Consider the following 12,374-nt stretch of genomic DNA (forward strand, 5'->3'; position numbering starts at 1 on the left):
ACTTGTGGGAGGAGGGTGGATATACAATATTGCATATACTATCAGACAAAATTGATGGGTTGGTTGGTTTTGGTCTCTCCCTCTCCTAAAAGAAAAAGGATTTACTGGTGAGCAGTATATTTAGAAATAATATATAGTAGGTATTACTTTATTCCTTGTATTTATATTCTCATAGGCTAGCACAGTGCTTGGCACATTGTTGTCACTTGATAAATGATTGTTTTCTGATTAATTTAAAAACAAGCTATATTAGTAAAATATTTTTTAAAAAATCAAATGATACTTTTCCCAAAATATTTTTCCTGGTTTCTACTCCATAATCTTGGACCTTACAGCGTGCTTTTGCCTTATCACTCTGTAGTGTATTTATTTAGTATGAGTCTGATTTTTTGTGCGTAATATTCCTGTGATACTATAAGCTCCATGTAGGTAGGGATTATGTCCTTTTTTATTTTAAACTCTTACCTTCCATCTTAGAATCAATATTGTGTATTGGTTCCAAGGCAAAAATGTGGTAAGGGCTGGGCAATGGGGGTTAAATGACTTGCCCAGGGTCACATAGCTAGGAAGTGCTGAGGTCAGATTTGAACCCAGTACTTCCTAACTGTAGGCCTGAATTTCAGTCCACTGGGCCACCTAATTTTCTCCAGGGACCATGTCTTTATATAAACCTTGAATGTTGCTCAGTACTTTATATATAGCATGTTCTTTATATTGAATGTTGTTAAATATATACGTATTTTTTAAACCCTTACTTTTTGCCTTAGTGACAACTCTAAGAGAAAAGGGCAGGAGCTGGACAAACAGGGTTAAGTGACTTGCTCAGGTCACAGAGCTAAGAGGTATCTGAGGCCAGATTTAGATCTAGGACCTCTCATCTCCAGGCCTGGCACTCTATCCACTGAGCTACCTAACTGCCCACATTTGGGGTTTTCTTGGCAAAGATACTGGAGCGGTTTGCCATTTCTTCTCCAGCTCATTTTTTTTAGATGAGGAACCAAGGCAAACAGGGTTAGGTGACTTGCCCAGGGTTACACAGTTAGTAAGTGCTTGAGGTCAGATTTGAACTCAGGAAGTTGAATCTTTCTGACTCCAAGACCAATATTCCATCTTTTATGCCATCTAGCTGCTTCTAAATACATAATTATTAACCATTTTTCCAGAAACCAAGCCCAGAAATGTTCAATCAAGTGGCTTTCTCAGTCCTGTTGATATTTATAAAGATCTTGACTTTATTCTGTCTTCAAAGGGATTTGATTGTTCAGATATACTTCATTTGAAAGCTTTATCAATATATTTTTAATCACCATCATTTGAATCTGCCTTATAATCAAGAAAACCTAACTCATCAACTCTATCTGACTGTGTACGTTATGGGTTCCATCTATATTCCCCTGTTCCCTACCTCCTTACAGGAAGGAGTGAAATGTATTTCCTCATCTGTCCTCTGGGACCAAGACTGACCGTTACCATTTCTCAGAGTTCAGTTGCTTTTCACTGATGTTTTCATTCATATGATTGCAGCCATTGTGGGTAGTATTCAACTGATTTTTCTTACTTCTCAGTTGTACAATAGGGATAGGATCTGGACTTATGATTTCATTGATACAGGGAACTTCCAGGTCAGGAAATTCTTCCTACCAAGGTAGGTTGGCACCTTTTCTGCAACTTGTAGTCTTACTTTTTTTTTCAGTTTTAAATATTGCTTTAATTTAAACATTCATTGAGATATTAAATGACTTGCCCATGGTCACACAGTCAGTATGTGTCAGATGGGCCTTAAACCTAGGTCTCTCTGCTTCTTATTTTAAAGTTGGCAATGTACTTCCTTATCTAGCTATAAAAGTGGAGTTTTTGAAGAAAAGTAATTCACCATTATAAAGTGTTGTACAAGGGCAAATTACTATTTATTTTATACATAACATAGATAAATTTACAGGACTCTCTTTGAACTGAAAGGGCCATCAAGGTCATCAAGTTCATCCTTTACCTGAAAAGATATTCCCTTTATACCTTCTCTGAAAAGTGAAGACCTTAAATGAAGGCAAACCTGCTACCTCTGGAGGTAATCTATTTTGTTTTTTGACACCTCTAATTATTAAGGGTTTTTTTTTCCACGTTGGGGTAAAATCAGTCTCTTCACTACTTATATTCATTGGTTTTATTCTTCCCTCTGGAGCCAAGAAGAATAAGAGTGGTCCCTTTTGCCTGAGAAGTATTGTGTCATGTTGGGAAGAACAATCAGGCTTTGGAGTCAAAAGACTCAGGTTCACATTTTGGATCTTGAGTAGGTCACTTGAAGGGCAGCTAGGTGGCACAGTAGATAGAGTGCTGAGCCCAGAAATCAGGAAGACTCCTTTCCTGAGTTCAAATCTGGCCTCATATACTTACCAACTATGTGACCCAGAGTCAGTCACTTAACCCTGTTTGCATGAGTTTTCTCATCTATAAAATGAATTGGAGAAAGAAATGGCAATCTGCTCCAGTATCTTTGCCAAGAAAACCCCAAACGGAGTCATAAAGAGTAGGATATGACTGAAAAACAACTGAACAACAACAGATCACTTAAATTCTCTGAATGTAAGTTGCTGTACTTGAAAATAAGGAATTGAAGTTCCTCGTGAGCTCTAAATTTATCAGTCAATGACTATGATGGGTCTTCAAATATATGATGCTATGTCCTCCCCTCCCCTCCAAGACTTTTTTTTTCATGCTCAATTCCCATAATTCCTTCAACTTTTATATCAGGTTCCTATCCTCATTGTCCTCCTATGGTTGTTTTCTACATAAGTGACTAGAACTTAGCACAGTTCTCCAGAAGTAGGATACAGGAAAAAAGAATGCTATGTCTAGAATCAGAAGTCCTGTTATTGAATCCCAGTGATTCCCCTTACTACATTTTCTCTTTTGTGACATTAGGGGCTTGGACCAAATGACTTCTAAGCTTCTTTCCATCTCTAATCTATATTTATGTGATCCTCAAGTCCATATCCAAACTGATGTCAACACCTGTCAATGTCTTCTTTGTAATATCTCAAATATACTCCCTTCTCTCCTCTGACACTACCAGTTCTAGTACAGGCCCTTATCACTTCACACATGAATGATCTATTACAATAGGCTGCTGGTGAGATTGTCTACCTCTAGTTTCCCAGCTCCAAGCCAGCCTCCATGCAGCTACTAAAGCAGTTTTCCTAAAGCATACCTCTGATCATAGCAGTCCCTTATTCAATTAACTCCAGTGGCTCCCTATTGCCTCCAGGATCAAATTCATAATGCTCATTTGGCCTTCAAAGTGCTTTATAATCTAGCCCCCTCCTACCTTCCCAGTCCTCTTACACCTTATTCCGTACTACATACTCTTCAGTCCAATGACCTTGGAGCCTTCTGGCTGTTCAACAAGCAAGACATTTCATCTCTCAGCTCCAGGCATTTTCTCTCACTGCCCCCCATGTCTGGAACATTCCCTCCTCAGCTCTACCTACTGACCACCCTGACTTCCTTCAAACAAACTTCCTAACTTCAAACTTCCTAACAAAATCCTACCTTTTCCAGGAAGCCTTCCCTAACCTCTCTTAGTTCTAGTGCTTTCCCTCTTCTACTTATTTCCTAATTGTCCTGGATACAGCTTGTTTTGTATATATTTGTCTGCATGTTATCTCTCTATGAGATTGTAAGCTCCTTGAGGACAGAGACTTAACTTCTGCCTCTTTTTATACCTCCAATGCTTAGTATATGTCTGATATATAGTTAGTGCTTAAAATGTTGATTGATTGATTATAGAAGAGCACAATGGAACCCTTAAACTGTCTTCTTTTGGATGCTATATCTCTCCTAATGTAGCATAAGATTACATTAGATTTTTTTTTGGCTGCCATTATCTCAGCTTCATGTTTTATATATATATATATATATATATATATATATATATATGTTATTTGTAAATCTTACAAGTTCATTATCTATTTCTTCATTCAAATTATTGTTAAAAATGTTAATTAGCTAGGACTAAGGACAGATTCCTGATGTATACTATTTCTGTATACTTCTGGGGTACATACAACTTTCATCTAGCTTGATATTAAGCCATTAATGACTCATGTATTCACTTGCCCAGCTCTGAGACTACCTGATTATACTATTGGCCTAGAGCAGTGATGGAAAATCTTTTAGTGCCCAAACTGTACCCTTAAGCTACAAAAGAGCTGCCTACCTACCTCAGAAAATGTAGGGAAGAAGTGCTCTCATTGGGCTGCTGGGTAGAGGGGTGGGTGAAGTGAAAAATGTCCTCAGGTGTGATGGAGATGGGGAGAGGAACAGCCCCCCTCTGACATGTGTGCCATAGGTTTACCAGCATGGGCCCAGAGTTTCCTATATGTGGGCTATGGACCTTGTAGAGGATGGGGGAATATAGTTATCAAAAAGTTGTTGAATCCATATTCATGTCAAGCATTGTTATTTTAATCTATTCTTAGTTTCCAACAAAACAGGCAATTCATGATTTTGTATAGAATGTCTTACACATCCATATCTAACTGTTCTTAAAATATATATAGGTGCTGTTGGACTAAATAAGATATAAATTCATTTAAAAGTGGAGATGAAATCCCAGTAAATTTTTAGTCATTATGCATTTTCTCACTCTGAATATATGAATTGTGTTCCATTTAGTCAGAACTTTGGTTTTTCCATTATCAATGTATGACTCTGAGAGTTGAACTATTAGGAAAGCTGAGCACCACAGTATTAAATTTTTTTTTTTAATTGTGGTACTATATAAGACTTTTATTAAGAGTCTCTTGGACAGGAAGGAGAGCAAATCAGTCAATATTTACAGAAATTAATTCAGACTATTTCACTAGAAGGTCAAATGCTGAAGCTGAAGCTTAAATACTGTGGCCACGTAATGAGAAGGCAAAAGGAGAAAGGGGCAGCAGAAGCTAAGATGGATAGAGAATACCATGGAAACAATAAACATGAACTTGGACGGACTGAGAGATAGTGGAGGATAGAGGACCTGGCATGGGGCCATGAAGACATGACTGAACAACTGAATGATGACAATAGTATGACAATGACATTTTAAAAAAGACAACAGTGAAACACTAATTTATCTCTGTCTGGTTGACAAAGAAAGTTTGAGACATCACATACTTTTGCTGAAATCCAGACCTATTTCCTCTATGGCCTTCTTCTGAACTAGCAGTAAGTACTATTAACCTTGTCAATTCAATGGACAATTCACCCTTCATTCAGTGCCAACTGTATGTAAGCTACTATACACAAAAAGGGAAATAAGGTTAGTTTGTCTTGGCCTGGTCTTGGATTGTGGATAGAGTACTAGACCCTGAGTCTGGAAGACAGGAGTTCAAATTGTGCCTCAGGCACTTGTTATATAACTCTGAGCAAGTCCCTTGTTTGTCTTAGTTTCCTCCTCTATAAAATGAAGATAATAACAGCACTTGTTTCCAAGGATCAAATGAAATAATCTTTGTAAAGTACTTTGCAAACCTTAAAGTGCTATATAAATGCCAGTTATCAGTCATGCTGTCTCTTAGCAGCGTTTCACACATCCCCACAACCCCCACCAAAAAAATAAAGCATCACCTCCTTTAATGACATAAGAATAAATATAGCTTGTCAGGACCAATATTGTCTTGGTGTGTTTGTGAAGCCTAATTAAAGGAACGGCCAACAGTTAAATACAGATTAGCTGGGAGCTCTACTAGTAAAACATGTTGTACCATTAGAACTTTAGTGATTTGGCAAATAGCTTAGATTCTAGAGTATGTTTTCATTTGAAGAATCAATGGAAAGTTTGCAAAAACACTGTTTATCAATCCCATCATATTGAGATAATATTTTTAAAAGCCTTTGGCACAATGCCTGGCATATAGTAGGATGATATAAATACTTATTCCCTCGTGCCCCCCTTTTATATGCTTTTTTCATGGGCATCTTTTTTTCTTTGTCTTTTACTTGTCTGTTATTTTACCTTCTAGTAAAAAGTATTACATAGAGAACATTTCTTATATTCTTCCTCCTAACCTCCACCCTGTGCTTTGTAGGAACTAAAAAAAAATGTTAACTAATAAATCAACAAGGGAACTTTGGGCATCTTCTGAATTTTGACTAGATTTAAATACTCAAGTGCCAGTTGCCACCCTTCCTGAGCCTCCAGAGGAACACAGAGTATGCACTGGAGGTTTGTACTTATCTCCTTAACACCCTGCAAAAGACAGTGAGACAGTTATGGGCAGGTCCTGAGCAAATCTGTGGTGGGAGCCTGTGAGGGAGAGGCAGGAAGGACTGAGAATCTTCTGGGTTGTGAGCCTTCAAAGTCTATCCTTCCTCTCCCCCCAGGTATAGGGGAAGAGCAGCAGATGTTGACTTGACCAGCTAGAATGGGTCCAAAATTGTCATCATGGCTTGTATCAGCAGCCACCCCACCCATGTTATGTCATTGAGGCCCAGAAGGAACCAATGCAGGCTGGGTCTGTTGGATTCCTGAAACCTGCTCTGGTTTCAAGTGTCTGTCCCTCACATGGAACAGATTTCCCCCTCCCCCTTCTTTCCTTCTTTCAAAAAGCCAGTCTCCCCCTCCTTCTCACCCCCACCCCCCACCCCAGGCAGTTAATCAGACTCCATGGCACATTGTCAAAAGGCTAGCTTACACCCACAGAAGCTGGGGAAATTCAGACCTAAGGGCTCAAGCTCCATGCGGTGCTTACCTCATGCTGTTGTGTTTAAGGTATTGCTAGGGTCACCAAACAGTGCACGATTCCTAACTCACCACATGTGCTACAGTTTTGCTTTGAAACTATTTGCTGCCCTTTCTTAGGGCCCCGCCTCCATCCCTGCACCCCCTGTCCCCCACTCCTTTTCTTTGTTTCTAATTATAAATGATACATTTTACTATCTCGATCTAATATGTGGATTCTGGGTCAGTATTTCTCATAAATTAGGTCTGAAAAGATTTGTTACTTCTGGGTCAGGAGATCTAGCTGGAGTGTAAAGGGAAAGGGGAGAAACTGTAAACAGGGAGAAGAATGGTTCCTTGAGATTCCTTTGAGTTCCATTCCCCCACATGTTACCAGGATTTCAACAGCTGCAGTACATTCAGAGAAGCATGTGTGTTAATATCAAAGATCACATTTCCAAAGGGCCTCTCAGAATTCATGGGTATATCCACTTACATAGACTCAGAGTAATTAAATGAGCAATTACTTTATCTGTGCTGCATGCACAAATGAATGGCCCGGTTTGGGGTAGATTTAAAAAAAAAAAATCCTTTCAAACTGTAGTTCCAAATGTTTTCAGAAACCTTAGGAATTCTTTTTTCTTGGGGATCTATCTATCCTTTAAAACTTTACCTGATGATTCCGGTCCTAGAGCAAAGTTTAAACTAATTCTAGAGTTTTCAAAATTCATTGGGCTAAAAATGTCCACTTCCCTCTCATCCCAATCTTACTTTCCTTTAAACTTCACTCCCTAATTGTATCTTAATTGATCTCTTTGGGCCTTAGCTTTTTCAGCTGTAAAATGAGAGGACTGGGTTAGATCAGTGGTGATGGTCAACCTTTTAGAGACTGAGTGCCCAAATTGCAACCCTCACCATGCATGTGAGTTATCCCAGACAGGGGAGGGAGGAAGCACTCCCATTGGGCTGCTGGGCAGAGGGGCAGATGATGAGATAAATGTCCTCAGGCACTCCTGGAGAGGGGAAAGGGAGCAACCCCCTCCAGGACTCTTGCCATAGGTTCACTAGCAAGGGGTTGATGGTCTAAGGTCCTTGCTACCTCTAATGTTCTATTCTTCTTGAAAACAAAACAAAACAGAACAAAACAAACAAAAAACAAACCTTACTTTCCATCTTAGAATCAATTCTGTTTATTGGTTCCAACGCAAAAGAGCAGAAAGAGCTAGACAATGGGGGTTGAGTGAATTGTCCAGGGTCACACAGGTAGGAAGTATTTGTGGTCAAATTTGAACCCAGGATCTCCTGTCTCCAAGACTGGTTTTTTATCCACTGACCTTGTTCTATTATCCTTAAGGTTTCTGAAGTCCATCATAAATGCCTCCCTTCTAACCTTGTCTTCCACTATTTTCCTGCATAAAACTTTGGCTAGACAAATGAGTACTATTCCCTTTGCCCTTCTTTCAAGTTAACATGTTCACTCTTGCTGAATACACACACCCTTTGTGTATAGTTCTCTTAGCTCTGACACATTTTTCAATTCAATTATCCAGAATGAACTCAAACACCTGAGCATTCTGCTTTCTGTAGGAAATATTTTCTTTCTTCTCTCTCTCTCTCTCTCTCTCTCTCTCTCTCTCTCTCTCTCTCTCTCTCTCTCTCTCTCTCTCTCTCTCTCTCTCTCTCTTTCTGATTTTATGACTTTAAACAGTACTGTTTGATTTTGAGATTAGTATAAATCTTCAGCCTCCCCAGCAAAATTTTGTGATGGGGCCTTCTTCAGCCACCTCTCTTTTTCAGAATACTTGCTATGTATTTGGTCTCTCTTTGTGGTTATACCAAGTGTTTGCAAGGTGTTGAATTAATAGTTGTGAATATGAACCTATAGCACTTATAGGATCCCAGGATTCAGTATCAGACAGAGATCTTAGTTATCACTGAGCCCAAGCTTCTCATACTAAAGTAGAAGAAACTGACTTAGAAGGGAAAGTGATCTGTTGAAGGTCACAAAGGTAAGATGTAAGAGAGGCTAGAGTCTTTGACCTGAAATCCAGTGTTCTTTTGTAACTATACTGTAGGGTCCAAAGGAAAACTGTCACCAGCATAGCAGGAGAAGATACAGACTAGGTTTAGCTCTTCAGTAGAGAAGAAAGTGATAAAGAAGTATGGGAAATATAATCAATTGTTCCTTGTTTCCATCTTATTTCCTATTTATCTAAAAAGAAGTCATTATGATAATATAGAAGATACCTGCTAGAAAATTTACAAATGGAAAGTCAGTTACCCTTTCTTTTTTCCTTTTTTTTTCCAGTGGAGCATGACAAAGAGTTTTTCCACCAGCGCTATCATCATCGGGAATTCAGGTTTGATCTCTCCAGGATCCCAGAGGGAGAAGCTGTGACTGCTGCTGAGTTTAGGATATACAAGGATTATATCAGAGAGCGCTTTGATAATGAAACTTTCCGGATCAGTGTCTACCAGGTGCTTCAGGAGCACACGGGGAGGTGAGGATGAGAAGATTTACCCTTTGGTAGACATTATGGGGGCTGGGTGAAGAAGAAGGTGACAGGTGGAATATTGTGGGTGGCTGCCAAGTTTGCATTGTGAATGCCAAAGGTAATGGACAAATTTTTCAGCAGAAACTTATTTAGAACCATTGAGAAGAAGACCAGGTTGACATTCATTAAATTCTCAAATTGTATTCAGACTATTTACTTGTCTACTCTCTGTCCAATGTTATTTTTGGTGTTACTGGGGATGTGGTGTGGAGGGCATAAAGAACTGAATTGAAGATATAGAATAGAGTTATGTGAATTAGCAAGAACATTTGCCACTCACCATAAAATACAAAAATCTTTAAGCATTTCAAGAGCTGAAATTGCCAAGATTTGAGGGCATAATAACAGATCTGAATCAAAAGTGGCCTCCAAGGTCATTTGCTTCACTGTGTACCATTTAAAAACTTAATTTCTTATAAACATACTTTGAAAAGATACTCATTTTGAGGTCAGATCAGATTGGTAGGTAAGACGATAAAAAGCCGTATAGAAAAATCATTTCTAGCTTTTTACTCATAAGGTTAAAAAATACTGGTGCTATTTGTAAATTTCAAGTTAGTAGAGTTTGAATGAATACAGTCTTGGCAACTGGCTTTAGAAACATGGGGATATGCTGAAAAGGAGCCCTTGTCACCATTAGCATCTCTATGGAAAGACATAGGGAATTGATCCCCCAAACTTTCCAGATTTAAGACTTACCTTCCTCATGGCCAAACATTTTTGTTCCTTTTGGGAAAATTGATTTGGAGCTAGAGTGCAAAAGTACCTTAGAACTGACTAAATTGACATCATCAGAAAGATACCTCAGACATTTCTTTGGAAGTTTGATTTCTGGAAGTATGGTGTTCTCCCTCTGATGCAGGTTGAAACTCATGCTCTCTCCCACTTAGAGAATATCTTAATTGCAGTACTTTATTAGCAAAGGCATTTAGGCACCCTAATTAACTCAGACAGACCGCATCTCAGTCCTCCCATTGATTTATTGTTTTGCGTGTGCAAAATTACAAGATGAGCCATTAAACTCATTCCAAGCAATTATTAATGTATTCTCTACTCTCTGACAAATCCCTCAGGGCCCTTGAACAAGACCATATGTTTGATTTTTCTCATCTAGGCTGATTAATTGGGACTACAAGAACCTCAAAGACCATTTATCAATAACACTCAATCAGTTCTGTTGCATGATGCCTTGCTTACACCATTAGCCCACTGGCAGTCATAAAAGCTTGTTGTCGTTATGTTCACAAAACCTGCTTCAAAAATATTGGTCAAGAAGTTAATCTCAGGAATTTGGCTGGCCTGCTTAAATGCTGGGCCAGGCTCAACTCAGCTGTTCTGCATATCCAGTAACTATGGGACAGACAGCACTCAGTCTCTGTATTGTCAGGGTACAGACCCAAGTCATAAGAGAAAGCTTTGCCTCTAGCAGGGATTGTTTTTAATTGCTTGGTGCTTTCCTTTTCTCTTTCTTTCTTTCTTTCTTTCTTTCTTTCTTTCTTTCTTTCTTTCTTTCTTTCTTTCTTTCTTTCTTTCTTTCTTTCTTTCTTTCTTTCTTTCTTTCTTTCTTTCTTTCTTTCTTTCTTTCTTTCTTTCTTTCTTTCTTTCTTTCTTTCTTTCTTTCTTTCTTTCTTTCTTTCTTTCTTTCTTTCTTTCTTTCTTTCTTTCTCTCTCTCTCTCTCTCTCTCTCTCTCTCTCTCTCTCTTTCTTTCTTTCTTTCTTTCCTTCTTTCTTTCTCTCTTCCTTCCTTCCTTTTTTCTTTCTTTATTCCTTCCTTCCTTTTTCTTTCTTTCTCTCTTTCTTCTTTCCTTCCTTTCTTTCTCTCCCCCTCCCTCCTCTTTCTTTCTTTTGTTCATTCTTTCTTTCCTTCTTTCTTTTGTTCATTCTTTCTTCTTCCTCCTCTTCTTCTCTTCATTCTTTTCCTTTTTCTCTTCCTCCTCCTCTCTTCTCCTTCTCTTCATCCTCCTCCTATTCTTCTCTTCACCGTCCTCCTCTTCTATATCTTTCTCCTCCTTCTTTCTTTCTTTCTTTTTCCTCTTTTTAAAAATAACACAACAGATTCTCATGCCAGGAAATCCTTTTTTCTTCCTTCACCTTAACTTTTCCCTTTTCAAGAGGGCTGCATTCTCTTTTAACCTCTTACTGGCTTTCTGTGATTTCTTTTACTGTCTGCTCTAATTATCAAAGCTCTTTGGATTTTAGTTCCATCCTGGATCACTTTGTCTACCTATTTGATCTGACACAGAAGTCATCAGCAGATCGAATTTATAGCCCAGGACACTGAGGCCCTGAGTCACTATTGTTTGAAGATGAATCTGGTGTCATGCATGGCGTTTCTTTGGCAAGAAGAGTCAGGAGCCAGGCATAACATGTTGCATGTTGATGTGCAGTTCTGTTCCAAGATTACTTGGGTATGAGAAGTGCTCCTTTGGGACCCATTCCTTTGCCTGGGATTCCTGCCTCTGAGCTTTACAAGCTTAAAGGCCTTCAAAGGTAAATCTGCCTGGGTCTTGGAGAAAGGAATTGCTCACAAGTCATTTTCCAGGAGTGATCTTTTTCTGAAGCCAAATAATCCTTATTTGAGATACCTCATTAGATGCTGCATCTCTGAGTGAAGAATATGAGGGACTGGAGGCCAGTCTCCTAGTTCCCCTAGCCCTTCCATCTCCTCTTACACAGTTGGGCTATACCCTTAAACTTGTCAATTAGAACTGTCTCAATTAGGGTGAATAATGAATCCTGTGACGTGATTATAGTATTTATTCACTTTCTTACTGCATATTTCCTTTGGCTTGGAACCAGATGCCATATTTTATAGAATTACAACTTCAAATAGTATGAATTTCAAATATGTTTAATTCCTTCAGAGGATCAATTGTTGACCTTAATGGGGACCAAACTGGGCATCCTGCAAACAAAATCCAAAGAAAAAGAGACCTTTAAACTAAACTTTTAACTTTTCTCTAAAAGGGGTTTATATTTCTTCACCCCCCAACAATTGGCCAGAAAACTTATTGGATACCCAACCATTTTTGTCATCTTGGAACCTAAGGTTATGCTGGGAAGATGTCTGCTATCAGTGGAGTCCATGACCATGAAAGCCCTAGCTCTCTTTCTTGCAT

The 12,374-nt window shown here is 38.8% G+C and overlaps 1 protein-coding gene across 1 annotated transcript in view; it reads left to right on the forward strand.

The window, feature by feature from the left end:
* BMP7 (bone morphogenetic protein 7) overlaps positions 1 to 12,374 on the forward strand; it is a 101,606-nt gene that overhangs the window by 37,153 nt on the left and 52,079 nt on the right. Inside the window, exon 2 of the mRNA XM_016428304.2 lies at positions 9,009 to 9,201. Coding sequence (XP_016283790.1) covers positions 9,009 to 9,201 — 193 coding nt within the window. The remainder of the gene's footprint in view (positions 1 to 9,008; positions 9,202 to 12,374) is intronic.

The sequence above is a fragment of the Monodelphis domestica genome, chromosome 1, assembly GCF_027887165.1.
Source record: "Monodelphis domestica isolate mMonDom1 chromosome 1, mMonDom1.pri, whole genome shotgun sequence".
In the NCBI taxonomy this organism is placed as follows: domain Eukaryota; kingdom Metazoa; phylum Chordata; class Mammalia; order Didelphimorphia; family Didelphidae; genus Monodelphis; species Monodelphis domestica.